This window comes from Apostichopus japonicus, chromosome 8 (assembly GCF_037975245.1).
Source record: "Apostichopus japonicus isolate 1M-3 chromosome 8, ASM3797524v1, whole genome shotgun sequence".
Taxonomy (NCBI): Eukaryota; Metazoa; Echinodermata; class Holothuroidea; order Aspidochirotida; family Stichopodidae; genus Apostichopus; species Apostichopus japonicus.
In genome coordinates, this window is record NC_092568.1 from 13,131,559 (window position 1) to 13,153,602 (window position 22,044).

General features: G+C 36.9%; 1 protein-coding gene across 5 annotated transcripts in view; it reads right to left on the minus strand.

The window, feature by feature from the left end:
- The window catches only part of LOC139970464 (protein Smaug homolog 1-like), a 43,188-nt gene extending 24,556 nt beyond the window's left edge, over positions 1-18,632 (minus strand). The window contains exons 1-2 of one of the 5 annotated variants that reach the window (XM_071976202.1): positions 18,474-18,632; positions 6,556-6,916 (exon numbers count right to left, since the gene is read on the minus strand). In XM_071976202.1, coding sequence (XP_071832303.1) covers positions 6,556-6,826 — 271 coding nt within the window. In that variant the 5' untranslated portion in view covers positions 6,827-6,916; positions 18,474-18,632. Of the gene's footprint in view, positions 1-6,555; positions 6,917-9,060; positions 9,232-18,380 lie in introns of those variants that run through there. The other 4 variants (XM_071976205.1, XM_071976203.1, XM_071976207.1 and 1 more) reach the window with 4 other exon arrangements.
- Positions 18,633-22,044: the final 3,412 nt, after the last annotated feature.

Below are 22,044 nucleotides of genomic sequence, written 5' to 3' on the forward strand. Positions count from 1 at the left end.
GCTAGGCCTATTGACCTACTGTATGTTACTGTAGACTGTAGTGGTGACTACCATCAAAACTGTGTCCACTTCTAGATATCAAAACAACCCACGTTTTTCCATCTCAATTTTTCTTATATGAAGATTTCATTGATTTATGACTTGGAAAAAATAATGTAAAAGAAGAATACAAGTTTTTATATGCAAGTGATGGGTGGCCTCCTCCTCCCCTAATAGCCACCTCAGTTCCTCTCCATTTTGTTATTTTATTTTAATTCTTTGTACATTTGATGTCAAACATTACAGGTTCAAAAGAAAGCTAAACATACTTCTTATAACCTTATACATCTTATATCCTTATAAATAAAACATAACCTTATACAATTTTTATAGTCTTATAAAAGTTGTGATGCTATGGCCGGCTCCTCTTTTATACGTACCCATCAACAAACTTACCCTGGTCCTTCCTAGGAAAAGCTGTCTGAACACCAGTACAATGCTAATGTGGCTATCACTGAAAGCCTAATAGGCCTAGGCGGCCTAGGCCTATATATATATATATTTTTAAATGCACTAGGCCTAGGCCTACAGTAAGTAGCCTTCAGAAATACAAGAATGTGTATACGTAATTATACAAAATACATGAAGGGCAATCAAACAAACTTATCATGGCCCTTGCTCTGAAAAGCTACCTGAACACCAGTACTATCCTTAAATGGATGTTACAAAAACGAAGGCCTAATATAAATTAAATGCACTACATAGAATTCAGCAGTATAGAATTTGTATATGTAATTAGCATGCAATACACTACACCTGGCGTACCTAACTACAGTACAGACAATTGGTCGCGAGGGTAGCCATTTTCGTATATCTAACATGTAGCTGCCATGAGTCATAGCCAATCTGCTACAAAACAGACTTGGGGGCGGGGCTTAATCATCAAAAACGGACCTTTTTACTAAAAGTAGGGGCGGCAGCTCAGTATTGTTTTAAGAAAGAAAAATCATTTAAACATCAAATAAAGCAAATAAAAGCCATAAAATGTCATATAAAGCTAGTAAAATTCTTATTAATACCTACCTGTAAACAACAAATGAAAGTTTAACATGTTAATAAAATATATAATACATAGGACCCTATCTTAGACGATACCACTGTTGACAGACAATTCTATTCTCTTTCATAAAATATAAGTTTTGGAGCGTGTGCAAAAATGGGTTGTTTAAACTGTATTTCGGTCCAAATTGGCCCGATTTGGACATTAATCGGTGAAAAAGTCATAGAATGAGATAAAATTCTCGAATAAAAAATAGTAACTTTTGTTGGCCTATATGATATATGCTTGCTCTGAAAATTCCAGAGAAAAAGAACTTTATATGAAGACGCTAAAAAATTTTTAAGAGAAGAGAGAGTCCCACTTACTGTTACAATATCTCTATACATGTAATGTATTGAGATAATAACCAGAGCAGAGCAGAACAGAAAAAGACATTGACAGCACTGTTTAGACTGTGCAACAGATACATCCCAAAACTTACTGGTTTGGACATTTACGATTGACAAGCTTACCTGTCTCCCCACAACTTTAGCACCATCGTTCTGCCGTGCCTATAATGAAATGGTAACCGTTTAACACTGCGGGCCCTCTATGACCGGCTCCTCCTGTCAATGCCTTTCCTTCTCATGAAAACCCCCCCTAAATTTGGAGAAACTAGAATACGACAAGGAAAATCCAGACAGAAAAACCCACGATGCTGGCACTTTGGATGGTAGAATAAGTAGGAAGGGCATCAACGGGAGGAGCCGGTCATAGAGGGTGCGCAGTGTTAAAAGGTTACCAGTTCATTCTAGGCACGGTAGAATGAGGGTGTTAAGGTTGTGTGGAGACAGGTAAGCTTGGAGCGAAGTAAATTTTGTGACAGTAGTTTTAACTTGCTTTGTTATGAAGTCAACAGAATGATATCATAATATTGGTGAGAAAAGGTTCTGCACTTCACTCATTACAAGATGTATTATCAGAGGGTATTGAAAAAAATGACAAGCAAAGAATAATTTAATTCAAGATCATATAACTGCCAAACGAATCATATAAAAATGCCCAGTAGGTCCAGCCACAGATCTCTACTTCAACATGACAGCACTGTACAGTATAACTCATGTGATCACATTGTAATATCAACAACCCTAGATCTCAACCAACATACATTTGGGTTTTCATTGTACGTAGTCAGCGTTTCTTGGATATGGCGGGAAGTCAGACACTTCATTATGAACAGCTAATTATGGCAAAGTATAAGGATCTTTCAATGTCGAGGACGGTATTCTGCTGTATTGTTATGACTGTTCACAATGCACTGTTATTCAGACATATTTTGTGCATATTTTACAATCTACGTAATCATACATGCATGAAAGTGCATTCACAAGGAAGTTGTTAAAGGGACCATCTACATAGTGACTTACCAAAATAAAATTCTAGATATGATAAAATGACCACTTTCAAACCACTACAGCACACTTAGAAACATTCATTTGACAGTTTGTATATTCTAACTTGTGTAGTATTCAGAGTTTTTGTGACCTTGTTTGTGTTCACAAGTGTTCAATAGGTATCATTAACTGTGCAACAGAACTGTTGTTGAAGTTGATACCATCAAACTAAGTTGCTTTCTTCATCTTCACTTCATAGTCCCTTACATATTACTTGATTTCTCTTCATACAATAATAAGTAATGTGATGTACTATGCATCTACTTTAACTTTGGCATGAAATAAAAAGTAATGAATGTTTTGTTTGATATTATATATAAACCCCAAAACTTACTGGTTTGGATTTACGTATGATGATACTTACCTGTTACCTAACGCTAAAATCGGAAGGAAGATATAGTGCACAGTGAGGGTCACCGAGGGCGCAGTGCAAAAATTATACCAGTGGCTTCTTGGTAGACTAGGAAAGTGTACTAGTGTAGTTGGAGACAGGTAAGAGAGGAGTGAAGTAAATATAGCCAATCTGCAAAGTTGTAAAAACTGCTTGGCTGTTAAATCTTTTCCCTTTCTTTTTCTCTCTCTTTTTGTATATTACAAGCTTTTACTTCAGGAATTTGCATATTACCTCATTAAAAACAGATCATCAATTGGTGACTAAACAAATTAAAACCAAAAAAAGAATTACTTGAAATTAATTATATCCCATTTATAGTTTGACTGTTGGAGAAAACCTGAAATTAAAGTTAACTTCAAGCCATGTTGGTATCAAATCATGTACAGTACTGTTACCACACGGTAAGGAACATCTCTAATAATGTACACTTCAGAAACACAAAGCTTCAATTTGGACCATTCTATTTTTAACAAACTTTGTAAAATAGTTTTATCATTAATCCCTAAAGATGTCAACATTAACAATTTCCACATTTCTTCCAAGATTCAAAAGTGCATATTTTTGTCCTCTCTTTTTACTTCTAGAGGTTAAAGTTTGTGTTGTACATGATCTGTAATGAAGAAGCAACTCGGCCTACAGTATCTCTCCAAACTACTACTGTACATTCATTATTAGCTTAGTTTGCATCCTGTCTGACCAAATTAGAATTAGATGCTTGCCATAGTTCCAGTCCCTTAAGTGTATACCGTAGGTCTGTTAGCATATATGCTACCTACAGGCTACTGTACATGGTAGGGATCCTCTGGTGTGCACAAACTCACAATCAATATTCATAATGGTCATATTTTTCTTTGCCCCACTAAGAATAAATATGTTCTTTCAAAATATGACAGGTCTGTAATATCTTGCTTAAATTTTTATCACCGCAGGTCTTCTCTTATTGGTTGTCAGGAGAGCAAATTTGGTTGTCTGACAAAATGTAGCAAAACAACTGGGAAAAAATATACACTGCAGGTGATAAGTATAGTTTGGTGAATAGAATACCTGCTTTGGGTCAGTAAGACTCTCCTTCGAGTAGGCCTACCACTATTTATAAGAGATTGAGGATGATACCAGTTTATCACTTTTGGGGGTATTATTCAGTTATGAAATGCAATCTTAATTTGATGAAAACAATTAGTAATCCACCGGACGACCTCGAAAGCTGGTTTCGGTCGTCTGAACAGAAATTTGGTCGTTTCGGACGACTGGATGGTCATAAAAAATATGCCCTGCATTGAAATATCTTGATTATAAGTTTGAGAGAGTGAAAAATATTCAAAGCGAGAACTCAAATTCTCTCCTCCAAATGTTCAGTTATCACTGTAATTGACTGGTACTGTGTTTATCCCCTCTCCTCCCCCCACCCCCCCCCCACCCGCTTCCTTACTTTGGAATAGAGATCCACCAATGCAGACTTGTCTCTCAGAGATGGCAAATTTATATGAAAGGCTGTATTTTAACTTTGCATTTGGTAAACAAACAAACAACATTCTTACCATGCTATATATTCAAAGTATAATAATACCTACTGTATGTGGCTACAATCATTTGGTTAAAAGAACTCCTTCTGTTTATTGTGTTTAATCGAATTTGAAGAATTTATCCAACAAATTTAGCCAAATTTATGGCTTTTCTTTTTTTTCCATTTGCAAACATTGTTGAGGTCCAAGCTTATTTTGTCAGCTGAGCTCAAGTGAACCTTATTCTCCACCAAACACAATAGGGTTCTGGTGCTCATTACTGAGACATGTCCTTTCAGACATATGTTCAAATATGGTGTTTCAAATGACCTTTAACCCACACAATGGTGTACTTATAGTTATTACATAACACAAGTCAAGTGTGACCTCTATAAAGATTTCTCTGCTTACAAGGTTTTAACATCAAATTTGACTTTTGACTTCTACCTTATACCCATCCATGAAGGTCAGAGTGATGTACATTAACTACACAAACTGTGTCCAGCCTGTAGTTCTTTAGATAATGCGCTTTTAAGATCATCATATCCCAGACTCTGCTGACCTTAGATCTGAACCACAAACAATTCAGTGCTCTTATTCTCATTACATGGAGATCACATGTCAAATACCAGATCTACATGTTAACAAGCTACGGCATAACAGACACAAACACACACATGTTCGTAAGCAAACTCTGACTTGACTAGCGGAAGAAACCAGAAACTATACAACTGGATAATGTAGCTCTGGGACTCGTATCAAAAGGAAGGAAGAAGAAGCTATGTAGTAATGGACTCGAGACTATATTGTATTTGTAACCAATAGTGCGGTGATGATGAATCGTACAGCTGTTAAAGAAATCTATAAATAACGCAGAAACAAGCTGTACCACTAAGGAAAATTACGTCAGTAAATTACCACAGTAACCTTCCAGTCGGAAACATTGGCGTAAAGTGACCTTTTGATCTTTATCTATATACCAATGCCAGTATGAAATGAATTGTAATCAATATTTTTGGAAACTTACCTCCAATTTGGTTATCCTTCTAATGAAACCTTTTAATATTTTTGGATATATATATTCTAGGCTACTTTTGTAGACTCCTGAACATTCAGGAAAGCAAAGTCCACTTCAGGAAAGATGCAGTTGACAATGTTAAACAAATTTCTTGGAAAGCCTCTTCAATTGTAAGAAGCAAAAAACCAAAGAAGGCATAAGTTTTACTGTTTGGGTTAATAGCTTTGCATTTATTTGCAACAAGAGGATGAGAACTGACTAGAGAAGGTAAATGAGAAAAGAGGACGAGGCTGCTATGATTAACGCAGTGACAGTACATCATGTGGAACTGAAAGATGGCACTGAAGTCTATGTCACAGCACATTAAATGCTGGCAGATTGCCAACCAATTCATAAAAAGCACAGTTGAAATGTCAAAGGGGTGAATGAGATTTTAAGCAGTGTTCTACGTACTGTACACTGAACAACCTCCTATCATTTACTAAAAAAGGTAAAATAACAGTGAGGAGAAAGGTAAAAAGCTTTGCATTTTTGCTTAAAGATTCATTCAGGGCTATTAAAGCCAAAATGACAGCTTCATTTCGTTTGTTATATATGAGTCAGCCTAAGAGACAGTTACAGTCTTTGAAATGTCAAACAAGAAACTATGTCAGTATCCTGAATTACAAATTGTAACATTGCTACAAATCACAACAAGAAAGCCATGCAATTCTCTATGATTTGAATATTTTACTAAACCACAGTGAATACCCACTCCCCCACCATGGTTCTTCAGCTTGGTAGCTTTCACATAGCTGCTTCTTACTTACTAGACTATGAACATAGTAACCATCGTTGAGCAGTGAAAATTTGGGAATTGGAAGCTGAATCTACTGTACTGTATTGCCGATTCTGATTGGGGCATCTTATCGGTGTTTTGTGATTAAGGACCTTTTCATGTAAATGAAGAGCAACAAATTAAGGTCATTTTTAACCTTTGCCCCTGCAATTAATGTTTAAATGCAGAACTCTTTCCTCCTTAAGAAAGCAATTGGGCATTTGAAACTAGGGAATGATAAACGCAATTTATAATTAATTCTTTAATGTCCTCTTTTTGAGGGCTCAAGAACCATCAATGCCAATTTTTTTTTACTGAAAATTTCAAGATTGTGTGAGAGGGGAAATGTTACCTGGATTATTAGCCTCTCTCGCCAACTGGATGTACTCCTCCGATTCTGCTAACGTCTGTTCCAAAACAAAGTCTAGAAATCGTGCTTGGCTGGCATTGACCCGCTTCAACAGTGTGTACAGGGCGACAGTCTGTTCGCACTCGCTCCATTCTTTGAACCAAGATGAAAGGAGGTTGACTTGATCACGAAAATTCATCTTCTTCATTTTGTGTCTTCCACCAGACAACTCCAAGCATCCAAAAGATTCAGCTTGGCAGGGGTCTCCTTTCATCTCAAGGCGCCATTTTCAGTCTCTCTAATTTTACTCTGCCTGACTGTCTTTCGGCAACGACTTTCAGAACAAAGTTGGCTAACGATGCTTCTGGAAAGAAAACAAATATACAAATTGCAATACATAATGCTGTTAAAAATTAAGTCACATCTCAAACGTATCCTTCGGAGACTATAAAAGTTCATTTCGGCTGCAATTTTACATCTAAAGGTCATGTTTCATAATCATTTGGAAACATCAACCGTTTCCATTTCTCCATTCATCTACAATCTCGTGCACGATGCAGATAAAGATGTACTGTATTTCATTTGAAAGAATATCTTAGAAAAACTGTAGCAGAGAAAATACACAAATGAATGGAGGATAATGTTCTACTTCTATGATTATGGTTTGGCAGACTATCATACAGATTGCTGTACAAACCACTAGTTTGTGTTAAAAACAACTTTACAGTAAAATGTAAACCTAGCCCTCATGTAGGTAGAGGAATACACACCACAGTAAATGTAACTGCCAATGGAAGACATGTAAATATATGCTGGTACCCGTATTATTTGTTTTATGAATCTAATTGTGCGTGAGAATGTTAAGTATTGAATGAACAAGGACTGCTAATCAGCCATGCTATAGATCCTGATAGTACAGAGAACACACCTACCTACTCAAAGATATAGCTTATATTTGCAGATGTTTGGGCTGGCATTGATCTACAGTACAGTAGTACTCATTTAAACTTGTTTCCATCTTTATGTGTCTAATACCTTAATTTCTCTTTTCTACTCTCCCTGATTCTTGACTCTAATTCTCTGAACATGAGAAACGACCTTAACTGAAATACATTTCATCCTAAGGACGACAGATACAAATAATGAATGAGAAATAGTTGCTAGACTGTACTGGAAGGGATACAGATTAAAGATGGAGTCATGTCCACTTCACATCGAATCATTTAAAAAATTAACATGACTGCATGGTCATCCAAGGGTTGCAAATGGATCATGAATGTTCAAGTTACCAATTAATTTATTTCTGTGGTGAGTAAGAGGTACGACATGAATTAAAAGAATAGCCCAGAGGTGTTACATCTTTATCATAGCCACAACAAACACAAAACACCACTACACCAAAGAATATAGACCTATCATTCACAGTTTGTGAGAGAAGACGTCAGCAAATTTCCACAAGCCACCCAAATTATTTGTACTGTTTAAACTGGGGAGGGAGGGGGGGAAGGAGGGTTGGGCAATTTTCAAATGTCATTTTCTTTTAACCTGTAGTTCAGGTGAGTAAATGCTTTGGTGTAGTGTTGATAGCAATTTTTTGTGGTAAATATGAAAGACCTCTGGACTGTCCCTTTAAAGTTTCAATAACATGGAGTGAGCTAAATGACCTCACCCCAAATAGTGAGGAGCAATACAACAGGTAGATTCCATTTTACCAACAACTAATCATATAAAGTTGCAATTTAAGAAATATATGCAAAAAACACTGTATAGTTTGCAACAAATCTGTCTTCAAAACATCCCAGTCAGTGCTCAGATTGCAAATTTACTACAGGAAAGTTAGCTTGGGTTGCAGACAGTAGTTCTTTGTTAGAAACGGTTGGCTGGTCAATGAACAACAGTACTGTCACCATGTATATATGTATAGTTCATAGGATTTAAGTGTATTATTACAGTATATTGTGTGAAGAAAACCCTAGTGAGACTAGGGTAAGGCTAAACAAATAATTCTTCATTCTACAAATATTTAAAACAGAAGTAAACTTGCATAATTTTCAAGTATTGACTGGAGTAAATACACCAAATGTTGGAAGACACACCTCAAAATCTACAATCATACCATCTGGCATGGAGATAATAAATCAAAGGCCTGAACTTTAGTTAATTTCACTAGAGCATCAAAGATATTAAAGGCAATATCCTTGATCACATTGAGTCCAAAGTATGGCGGGACAGTGAGCAAACGGCTGCCTCAACTACAAGAAATCCAGTATTTTCCCAAGGCTTGGAAATTGGCTTTATATCTTATTCTAATGTAATCCAGAATAACCTTGTGGTTTCTGAGGTTGCCACCCAACCACAAAATTACCACAAACCAGTTTAAATAGAATGCATTGTAATTATATTGAAGTGCAACTCTCCCATGACACACACACAATCCTACAATCAAAAGAACAAACTTTGACTAGTTATTAAAGTATCCTCTGCTCTCTGGGTAAAACCCACACTTACCCAGGTCTTCATGCCCTCCTAGCTACTTTCCATTCGAAACGTGACCATGTAACCACTATTAACATGATTCTCACAAGAAACACTTCAAGAACCACCTGTACGGAACACACAATGAACTTGCCAGAGAAATCTCCTTAAAAGGACAATTTAGTGATACCTATTGACGAACACCGTGGAACGAAATGTTGGGACTTATTCTTAGTACACTGAAGGACAACAATAGAGGGGGGGCGTCATGCTTGGATGGTCCAGGAGTATAATATTGTGGAGGCGGGTGTTAAGCTGCTGACTCAGATTCAGGTGAACCTCTAGTGTCAGGGAGAATAAGGACAACAGATTTACCAGAACAGAAGAGGATTCTGGGAAAATGGTAACGGAGCAATTGTGAGGAGATCAGAACACTGGCTTCTTCAGTTGACTGTACTGTGGGATAAATGGCAAGGACATGTGTGTCAGTCAGTACTTCTGTTTGTTTTATATGGGGGAGGTGTGGGTGCCTAGAATGATCTTCATTATAGCCTAACATATCACCCTACCCTTCCCACTCTTTCTTTGAAAAATACTTTCTGTGTAACTGTTAATGCTTTTCATTCCTTAAGCTAAGTCTCCCCCTTCCTCAAAGATACTTCTTGGGGATAAGCTTCTAATCTATTTTATACTTTCTCAGGACTAATTTCCTGGAAAAGTACCTTCCCACTTAACAACCAAAAGAAAAAAGGGCAGAGTCTGGGAGAAAATAATCATATCCTCAACATACTGTATCTCTTAAATATATTGACAATTGGTTCAATGCTCTTTTTGTTTTCAACAGTATCCCTGTTTTTCATACACATCTCTTTATCTTTCCATTGCACCAGTTGCTATAATTTAAAGGAGTTGACGACATATTGCCTTAGTATATAACCCTGAGCATATCCCACATATTACCTGAGCATATAAACCTGAGCATATCCCACATATTACCTGAGCATATACCAGAGCATATAAACCTGAGCATATTCCCATATATTACCTGAGCATATAAACCTGAGTATATCCCACATATTACCTGAGCATATATAAACCTGAGCATATCCCACAAATTACCTGAGCATATACCAGAGCATATATAAACCTGAGCATATCCCCATATATTACCTGAGCATATAAACCTGAGCATATCCCACATATTACCTGAGCATATATAAACCTGAACATATCCCAGGTTTGACAGATGAGAATCAGAGTAAACAGATTAGTACAACGATTAAGCAAACTACCTTTCCAAATACTGTACATCATAAACAAAAAGAGTATGAAATTTGCTGAACACTTTGACAAAATTCTACTAAAAAAAGCTATGCCTGGAAACATGCTATACCGAAATATTTTTGTTAACTTGCCAAAGGCTATGTGCCTTTGAAAGTTGGAAAATTGTGGTACCTGCAACACAAGAACTGTACATAATACAAGTGCAATATTCTGTTCATTTCATATTAAATAAGATCCAAATCTCTGAATAACTTTGAATGTTAAGTAGAGCATTCCCCACTGTTTAATAAACTTCTATTCTCTTCTTCATAATTCTTTCCACATTTAATATTCCTGCATAGCATTAATTTCAAAACAAATTTGGCATTAAAATTTTAGTCAAAACGAGGATTGACATTTCTGGTTTTGAGATTAGCCTGGATTATATGCAGAGATGAATTAGAAACATATAATGGAGACAGCAGATACACTCCAGCCTCATTAGTCAAAGACACAGTTGCCTGAAGCGAGAACGGTAAAGTTCACATCAACCAGTTTGTACTTTATCATCGGAACAACAGGATTTTAATTTCCATTGCAAAACTTATGCATGATTTAGCAAATCAACTGTTTCCCTTTTCATGGTTGGCAAGGTTCGGCAACTGAAGAATTACTTGATGGAATAATAACAATTTCAAAATGTTCCTCACAGCATCATTAAACTATGAACTCCCAAGATTGTCTATGGACCTGCTTCAATACCACAAGGCTCTCTTCAAGACTGAAGGGGGCATGAGGGGGGGGGCGGTGACTAGAAGGTTGGAAATAGACCTCCACGTCTCAAAAACATAGGGAGAGAAGGCTTTACTCGGGATGCTTCTCTTCTTTTCATTTCCATATGAAACATTATTCCATATTAATTTTTTAGTCCATTAAGCTTTTTATATAATGTAACTATCAATATACAGTTATGCTTAATTTTGGAGTCTCCATGTGTCCACCTGATCTAGTTGACAGCAAAGTTCTAGAATGCAAGAGTTAACAGCTCAGCCCCTGTATTTTGCAACAGATCAACTTCTTTAACATGTTTATCAAAGCTGAAATCTTTTGCATGAACATTCTGCTGGTCAGCAGGTGAACATCCTTTCTGCAGGTACAAACACTTTCACAGGTCTGGTTCCGTCCCATTACTTTTAATTCTCTTACAAACACCAAGAATTTCATTTCAGGGTCCATAGCCTACACAATTTATATTACATGATAAAGCATGCATGCATCTAGGACAAAATGGTTCAGAGGCAAGTGCCTATTCATCTCAGCAACTGAGTTGATTTTAAAGTTCACTGCTACCAATTTGCACATAACATGGACTCTCCTTTTTGTTTACAGTTCTGTAGAAAGTACACAGCCAATTAAGGGAATGATATGTCAGCAACTTATATCACTTTGCTCATTTTCTAGTGAAATAAGAAACTGACATTTACTTATTGAAGCTACAATCTATTCACAAAACATCTCTTCCACTGAAAACATAATTTTTGATAAAATCGCAACCTTTAACATTTATATCCTATTATCAACACAATGAGCATTCCTTAGTTTGAGTTGCTCACTCAAATAGAAAAACAAAAGGAAATAGACTGCAGCTTGTTTAGGTATTACCTAGTGATGATAATGCCATATCAGCATTTATAATGTATTCCTTATCCAGGCTATAAATATCAATGATTACTGATGGAATTCTCTCAGTTGTGAGGTTATATTTCAATCACCAGCCCCTTCCCACTACAAAAAAAGAAAATAATTTGAGCTACTGTACTTGTATTGTGCTGTTGTTTTGTTGTTTTATAAGTTCAAATCCAAACTACAATAACACATGGTACAGTAGTTGTTACTTATAACCTACAGGGATGATGATAAATGCTCTCCATGACAATATGCAAACCTTTTCCTGGTTAGGGAAGTAGAATTCTTTAACTATATATACATATACAGTTCACGTTTGGCCTCTGCTTTCTATGCAAAAAAGAAATATGTATTTCAGCACTCTTCAGTTAGTGGGTGTCCTTATTAAAATTGACTCTACAGAGGTTAATAAATATTCTGTTTTCTGTTTGACAAGTTCATTACCTTTTCTATTCATTGCCATACTCGTTCCAATGAACATATACAATACACTGGCTTTGGTGTTAAGTAACTGTGTGCTTGACTGCAACATAAACTTGCAAAAGGAAAGGTCACTAGCTCTGAAAGATAGAGGCATACATATTTTACCTACTTTGTCATAGTATTTGGGACACAATTTGATTGTTAACTGGGTAACCAAGCAGCAGTTCTCACTGATCGACTACAATGGCCCTATAGCCTTATAGAAATAAGCACAGTACTAGTCATTGGTATTATCAAATATAGGATGATACAAATTGACACCAACTACAGAGAATGTTTCTTCCACTGTGATACCAGGGAGCTGTTACTGAGACTAGCCTTTTTTAGGCTAACACTGCAACATATGAAACTTTAATTTAAGGCTAGGCTACCTCCAACTTTCTTTTTCCTCTTGTGAAATTATCAGTTTAAACTAATTTTTTTCAAGTTATCAGAATCGGTAACAGCTTGGGTGTTTGCACCTATCTCAACTGGAACTTGGTATTCACAATAAGCACCCTTGTGCCAGAATATCACCTATGAACTAATAATTACATATTCAAACAACCATTTAATGTTCTCCCTCTGAAGGAAGGGAAGCAGTACAGTAGACAATGTTCAGCAATATATTGCTAAGTCCTTAAACTCAGCTATGTTGGTTGCACCTACTTATTGTATGTGGTCTGCATGCAAAAGAGAAAGTCTACGTACATGAGTCATGGTGCACTCCATTATATCAGGGGTGCACATATCCATGCTATTTATTCATGTCAAACAATAAACATGTAACATATTGATAAACCTGGTGTTGCACAAATAGAACGATAAAGAAAGCAACAATTTAATTCTGAACATTTTGTCATGTCAGTATATATATCCCCTTACAATGCAGCTCATTTGATTTTAAAAGTAACCAAATTTGTTCATATCTGAGTCAGTGATTGTTTGAAATTCTAGATCAAGAATCAAATGTCAGAATCAATGTTCATGATGTTTTATCTTTCACGCAATGAAGTTATCTTGTGTTTATCCATTTCATATCAGGTAGTTAACAAGCATTTTACTGGGTATGTTTGATCCAGTTACTGCAAAGATAGAAGAAGAAAGAGCTTTCACTCTATACTGTGCATAATTATCCTGTTTGATATGACAATTGACTATAAAGTTTGAAATGGGTCAGCCATTTTCCCTCCCAGATCTTCCAGTTAATACTGAACTACACAGATATCATGTCAAGATGGAGAACGGCTGTTGTGGGTGTTTGTAACGAAAGGAAGTGATTCAAGCTCACTTACATTACAAATCTTACCATGCATCCTGCTTAACTCACTGTGTGATGATCATTATCAACGGTTTCATTATCCAGTCATGATCACAATGGAAAAACAATGGAAAGAACAAAAGGGACATTCTTAAAAACAACACCTAATATTTACAATTATTCCAGCAGTGGTTTTATTCAAGGCAGCTAATATTGAAAAATACCTCTCAACCAACTTATAGAAATAATTATATAATATTCTAACCACAGTTAGTTTAAATGCAGTTTGTTTCACTAGTCTATTGCCATTTGACTTGACAGTAGATTACAAGAAGGGACTTTTTACATGATTATGTTTTATTTCTGTCTTCTTAATCTTCTTTATAACATTAAATTGTCATTCACATCATTTCACAGTTACTGCACGGCATAATCAAAAAATATTTTTTCAAATGTTCCAACTTGTACGCATAGGAGGTAAAGATTGAGAACACAGGAATGATAACTGAAGTGGTTATGATATCAACTGGTATGCATATCGCTCAAAATATATGTTCAAATGTTAAAGTTTGTTGCATTTGTGTGACAACACCTGAACAAACTCTGTGACACCTATTTGTGGGGATAAAGGTCTACAAAAGATGATGGGCAATAGTATTTAATCCAAAATAATAAAAAAAAACTCCTCTCAGTTGCACAGCAATCTTTGTTGGACATTTAAATTTATATCCCCATGACCTAAATGAAAGGTTGGAGTCACCCAAGGCATGACCTAAACATGTTCTTATGTACCAATGCTGTTTTGATGTCTCATGACTGAGGTCCCAATCATCTCATAGCAAATATGATTAGATGCAGTGTCAATTGACATGAAACACTCGATAGCCTGGGTTTTGACTTATTTCCTCTTTCTGTTTCTGTCATATGCACCACCATGCCTCTCCTAGTACAAATATTACATGTATGCAGTGCTTGAATTTTCTCCATGTCTGCAATCTTTTATGACTTGTTGCAGTTTGTTCATTACTTTGAGGGTAAACATGACCCATGCCAGCAAATTGTGTAGCAAACCCAAGCATATTTCATGCCTGTTATGACAAGACAGACCATTACCACAAAAATTCCAAAATACTTAACAATAGTTCAGCCTCAGATCAAGAGAATTTGAAAATCCAATTAAAGTCAAGCAGATGTCATATCGCTACAACATGCAAGCCTCGAACCTTCAGTGAGTCAGTGGGGGTAACATGCTAAAAGTTACCAATTTTGCCAGGTTAGGTACAGTAAATAGTAAATGCATGATTTGAGTGGAAACAGAGAGAAACTTAAGTAAATTCAGCATAAATACAAAAATTTAAAAAAATCTTCAAAACCATCACTATATTAATACAACAGTAAATCTCTGTTTGATGCACCCAAAGATGGTTCATTTGCCACTTTCAGTTCAATCAAAGTCCAACAGAAAGAAACTAAACTCTTGCTTTAAGTTTTATTTTAGAGGATTCATGAATACTGTGATAGATTTGCTAACTGCTTGTCACACCTCTTGAACATTTTGAAAAGTTTCCCATGCCGTAATTAAAACAAGAAGTAGCCTGACCAAATTCCAATCTCTGTTGATCCACTGTTCCAAAATTAAAATGATGGTAATTAGAACTACTGTATGTCAGTGCTTAAAGTTGATAGAGAAAGTGCCAGGAGAAAGCTTTTATTAGACTTTATTAGACATAGTTTATTTTCTTGCTTTTAGCACTGGACTCTTCACAATATTGGCAAGCATTCTGTTACCAGGAATTTTTTATTAGTGTGGTACTGATATCACCATTATCGGTTTTGGCCAATATCTGAAATCTGATCCTAGTACCTATCCAATACAGAGACCGATATTTCGAAACAGCCAGAATGAAGGTTATCAATACATACAATTGTGTTTGACCGATTATGTGATAATCGGTTCTTACCAATTACTGATTAGTTCCTGTGACAATCGGGCCGATGCCAATTACCGATTATTTCATCATTTTCGTGATCTGGCCTAATGTATGATTTAGTGTTATGCATGATTACCATCTTCTAAGCCAATACAATCAAAAATGCACATGAACGACTTAACATTTCACAGTAAAGATTAATGGAACAAATAAAGAAAAAAAAAACATAAAAAAAACACTGTAATACATACATGGGGCGCTGTAGGTTTATACTATGAGTCGCAATATTGCCATCCCACCACAGTACAGTAAATGACAATGCTGTACAGACTACAGAAGGGGAGAAATAGTAGCCATTGGTTACGAATGAAAAAAAAAAGTTCGAGACAGCTTTTACAATTATTTATCAGTGTTGCAACTCCAACCTAAATAAATTGAAAAGTATATCGTACGGAAATAAAATATTTGTTATTTTGTAATCTGATATTGAAATATATAATCTGATATGAAAAATAAAACAATCCCAAATGTTAACTTCAAGTTTTCAATGATTAACATCTGTGAGGGAACCCTTCCAAACGAACGTTGTTTCAAACGATCATACAGAGTAAGTCAATGGCGCTTCTCCATTGACTTAACTACATGTGGGAGAAATCACACACTCAAGTACCACTGAGTACTGACTTTGTCGCGCATGTTGCTGGAAATCAGACTTGCTTTAGTAAGTTGCGGATAAGGAGTTCAGTTACTGCAAAGGGGTTATTTTAGCACCTATTGTACAGCCGTCAGGAGAAAAAAGTTGCTCAGGTTTATAAATATGCGTAAGGACTGTCACCAAAATTGTTTAGGGATATTTAGGAGTATCTGGCGCCTTAATTTCATCATTTTATCACATTTGAAAAATCTTGGGTGCATTTTCAAACTGAACAGAACTAGCTCAATTGTTCTCTAGCCAGACAAGCCTAATGTACGTAGAACTCACAATGAGCAAAGCCTAGTCTTATCATTTTCACTTTCCAGTTTTCACATACAGGGAAACGGCCAAAGTGGTTCAAAAGTATATTGGTTTCGTTTTATATTTAGTCAAGACAATAAATCTTTCTTATCAATCGTTAAACATGGATAACAGGAGGTTTTTGTAGATGCTAGCGACATTAGCGTATCCGGCTAATAACTTTAACTACCCCTTGTGTGTACCAGAACCAAAACGAAAACATTTTCTTCAAATTTTTAATTTCTGTAAAAAATTATATCTTACCATTCACCAGCTGTACTAACAACTAATCATAGCCAAACTTAGGAAGTGCTACATGTTTAAATATTTGGTAAACCTATAAGCAAAAAATTGTGATACGCAAACTCGTTTCTCAAAATACAATCTTTTCATCAGTAATTACATGTTATAACAAATTGCTTCCAGATACTCTTTGCAGCTTTTTAAAAGATACACAATTTTTCAGCTGACGGGCATATTGACCACTGGCGTGAATTGAAATCAAAATTGAGGATAAAGAAATGGGTTGTTTAGTTAACTAAATCATCGCAAGTAAAAAGAAGTGGTTTTTTTGTGAAGAAAATGTTCGATATCTGTTTGCTGTTATCGGCAATGAGGCTAAATTTTACCGATACTGATATGGCGCCAATATTGCACATATCTGCTGATATCAATATAGCAAATGATCATCGGAGCAACACTTAGAATAATCATTTACAATTTACACCGCAGATACAAGTATTACTGGTTGTACTTCCAATTCAAGTTGTAAATTTGTTTTATTTTTTATTATTTAAACAACTTTATTTGAGTTTTGGATTCATATAAGTTAAACTGCCTACTGATCCATGAAATCGCATGTCTGGATGAGATCTATTGAATAAGGTGCTGTGGCCGAGTGGATAAAGGGAGTGGCATTTGAAGCAATGAGGCTTAGCGATTGGGAGGTTCCGGGTTGGACACCCAATCGGGTCATGTTAAGGTGGGTTTTTCATTCAAGAGCAATCTACGGTTTTTCCATCTGAAAATAACTTTCAAAATTGAATTGATTCCAAATTTGAGTTAAAATCTTGAATTGGAAGCCACCCAACGTGTTAGTTGTAATCCACTGCCCTTGCGGGCTTCTCCTACATTTTTGGTAGCCTAAGCATCGTAGACATAACTGCTGATTATTATTATATTCTGCAATATTTTGTATCTAGCCTGGGCGTAGATGCACTTTTATAAAAACTAAGTGTCTCTACCCCAAATATGTAGGTAACTACAGCAAGGTGCTGGTCATTGGCTGGTCAGGAACTAGCGCATACGGTAAATTAGGTCTAGGCTAACTAAAGTGTAACTAGGCCTAATGTTAGGTATAACTTAGGCAAGGCCTAAACCTAGTAAACAACTTCATTGGCTTTAGCCTAGGCCTATCCTTGGCTGTTATTATTTGCTAATGCTTAAATGATGTTACCATTGGTCACCGATGGAATTTGCCACAGGTTAACAGAGACAAGTAGTACTATTGGATTACTGTTTCTGATATTTTTTTACAAGTATCATAATTTTTACATTGATAACGTTAGCGTGAGTCATACTCTACAGTAGTGTAGCATAGGAGCCAACATAAAGGAACTAACGTACAACTTCAAGTATACAGTCAGTGTACAGCTTCAGGCTAATTGACAACAGTAACCATAGGCCTAAGGTTAGGCCAGCTTAAAATCAATCTGATGAAACTTAACGTTACTGTTAAACATAATTCTATACTTACGGAAAGTCTTGATAAATATAACCAGAGACAAACACCAGTGTTTTTAAACTCGACTGGCAGAAACTTATACTTAATGATGAGAAAAAATATTACCGATAGTCGCGACGCATCAATTCAACCTTCACGCAAGCGTTGAGATACGGTAAACACTAAACTGCGTCTTGTTGAACTGTACGATCTATTTCACGTTATGTACTGTGTGAGTGTACAGCAGAATGCTCCCACTCATACTTATCAACACAGAATAGTGCAAACAAAAATTAATGACGTCATCACCCAACATACAAACTTGCACACACGCGGCTTTCTGCTCAGTGCAATGTAGGTTTGCTATGTTTACATCCTACATTTTATTAATGACGGGATTTCGTAACGCTGTCAAGAAAGCATTAAGATAGGGACAAAATATCCTTTTCCATAATCAGCGACGCGTTCAAACGGTTTCCACTTGAATACTTTAACGAAATAATCATTTCGCAGCCCTTGATCCGTCCAGAGCTCGAGGTAGCGTACATGCAGAGGGTTACAATATAAGGAGTGTGTAGGGGGAGGGGTTGCATCCTTCTTAGATACTAGGTTTAAATCCTTTTTTGACACGATTTGACGTAAAGGATTTTATAAAGGAGGAGCTTGGCCCGGACGTCGTGAAAGCACATGACCATTTAGTCAGGGACGTTACTAGGGTCTTGTGTTCGAGGGGGGAAGGGGGGTGGTGATGAATCATAATATTCCTACTAGAATCATAATTTTCTGGGTAGATTCGTAATTAAGAAGGGGTGCCGTATCGCAAGTTCGAAATTTTCAGCAGTATAACACGAATGGGTTGTCAATTGTTTCTACCTTAAAAATGCTATACCGGGTACTAAGTAATATTCTAAGGTGCTAACTTATTTTTCTTAGGTTCTTGAGGGACATGTTCATTTTGCAGGCATCTGTACTATTATTATTACTAGAATTATTATTATTTGTACCAAATATGGCTTGGTTTCTTTCTTGTTAACGAGTTAAATGGAAGCGTCACAGTACATAAATCACATTTATAACTTCTCCAGACGTTGTTACACCGTTGTAAATTCGATTCTGATTTATGAACGACCAAAATTTGACACTAGAAAAACGAAAGCTTTGAGTCGGTTAGGTTCATTACACAAATCTCTGTCCAAATTGTATTCAGTCTTTAACTTGACGAATATACTCAGGAATCTCTAATTTAACTAAAAGCAAAAGTGTACAGGATCAATTTCGATTGCATAAAATCCCACTTTAAACGTCGGGTATGGGAGCTGTCATTTTGTAAATCCATGACGTCATAATGCCACAAGGATTTGAAACCTTAAGTTCCCTTTCCTTTTGTTTTTCTTTTCACATTTCAGGGTCGAATTGTTACTGTGACGACATTGAAACCGATGCTATCCGGTAAAAAGGTCATGTTATATGGTTCAATATTTTAGATTCAGCACATGCAAGACCCATCTCCATGGCCGTCAACAGGTGGGGGACGGGGGGACATGTCCCCCCCCCCACTTTCAAAAGTGGTGGGGATATCATATCATTTGTCCCACCCACTTTTCAGAGTAGTTATTAAAAAAAATCACATGCATATGCGCGATTTTCTATTTAAGGTCAAGAAATCTGGACTCCCTGGGCCCCTGCTATCTATCACTTGCACCGTCATTTATCTCCCATTCTCCCAATATCCTAAATCTGCCCATTTAATTCGTTCGGGGGGGGGGGGGGAGACCATTCGAAAGTGTATTGAATCTTGCACACATGTTGTTTGTATGGGTTCCAAGGGATTAGGTAAGCCATACAGGTAGATGGTGATGAGTTACTATGTTCATATCACTACCTCCAGTCCCTTGGACTGGACGGACGAATAGGGGTGTAGGGGTTAAGTAATTAAGGCTACATGTATTCGCCGGATATGGTAGATCTTTATTGTTGAGTGCCGGCTAGGCGCTACACACGCTCTGCGCGCGGTGCCTTTTTCTGATTATTATTATTAAAGTACCTGGGCACATAACAACTGACGTCTCGCACCTACATGCATGCATTATATATACCACTCCACTCATCCCGGAGGTGACGGCGCCACTTTTTCAATATTTCGTTTGAGATGGACGCTGTGTAATTCGTCTCCCTTGGTGTCAGAACGGCATCTTTCTACCAGTACTTTCTGTCGGAATTTAGTTTTGTGAGACAAAATTTCTCCTCACAGATCTGGTTCTGATGTAACTAAAAACGACTCAGGAAGGCCGTCTCCTGCGATCTAGGGGGTCTTATGTACCCAAAACTTTCTGGTACGCTACGCGCCAACCAATGGTGGCGCTCCGCTTAGATAGTATAGTGTCCCCCTCACTTTCTGAAACCTGCTGACGCCCATGCCCATCTCCATCACAAAAAGTGAACATTGTGACCGGAGAAACAACATAACCACTTGAAGCATGGGCGTAGATCCTAGTGGGGACAGCGGGACGCGTCCCCACCAACTTTTTCAGTGGTGGGGACATGATATATATATGTCCCCATCAATTTGTCTTCACCAAACGCTGCATTTCAAATTCCCCTGTATTGAACTTTGGCGCAGTTTGATCCAGCATTGTGCAAATGACATGCAGCAGTTCTCATTTTATTATATTTATCCACAGTTGTTAAATATTGGACGGAAATCGCATTTGCGGCAGTCTATAATTGTTTTCTGGGAGAGGACCCCAGACCCATCGTATACAAGAGTCTACTTGGATTATTTGTCCCTGATATTTTACTGCAGACGCCCATGTATTTCCCCAAACTCAATTTCTAAGCCATGAGATCTAAAATTTAAGGAGGTTTGGGAGCATCATTGGGTCTGGGAAGTGTTATTTTCGGCGATCTGGGAGGTACATTTGCCCAACAAATTTCTTTTACGCTACGCGCTAACCCATGATCGCGCTCCTGTCTGTACCAAATTGACCAATAATGATTGTTGCATTTATATATGTCTCCTTTCAATGCAGAAATGCTTCAAAAGTGAAAAATTCCTCATTAATTTTGATACGACATCATAATCGAAGGTCAGCTGTGGCAAGGTAAATGCGCAAAAGTTATCAGTCGATAATCAACTGGTAGTTTTGTTTTTTGTTTTTTTGGAGTGATAGAGTGACCTGTCGATTATTGAGGTATATCGACCGATAAATGTTGTTTTGTTGTAACTTTGTGCACAGCGTATAGTAGTAAATAAGTGGGAAACACGCTAGTCCTTGGCGTGTTGAGACACTTAGTACTTACCGTGCTTTGGGGGGGGGGTGGGGGTGGGGAGGGGTTGTTTGTTTAAAGAAGCAAAAGATCCTCGCAATAACAACAAAAAGGTGGGTTTATGTATATCAGCCACATTTTTTGGGTGAACTTTTACTCTCAAAGACAACAAAATACATCCCAAAAGACCAATCATACATGTTATTCGCAATGTACTTCTATGGTGGCAGTATATACATTTTACGACGAGAGACGTATTGTTTATAAACGGCTCTGTCTACGACAAGATCCGTATATCTCTATAGGTGACGCATCACCATTAATTGTTCTATTGACTTGCACACTAAACTCGTCACTTTCAAGACCTACCAAAGCATATATATAGACGTTTTCAACTGGCATATTCTACCCATCAAGGGCGTAGGAACCG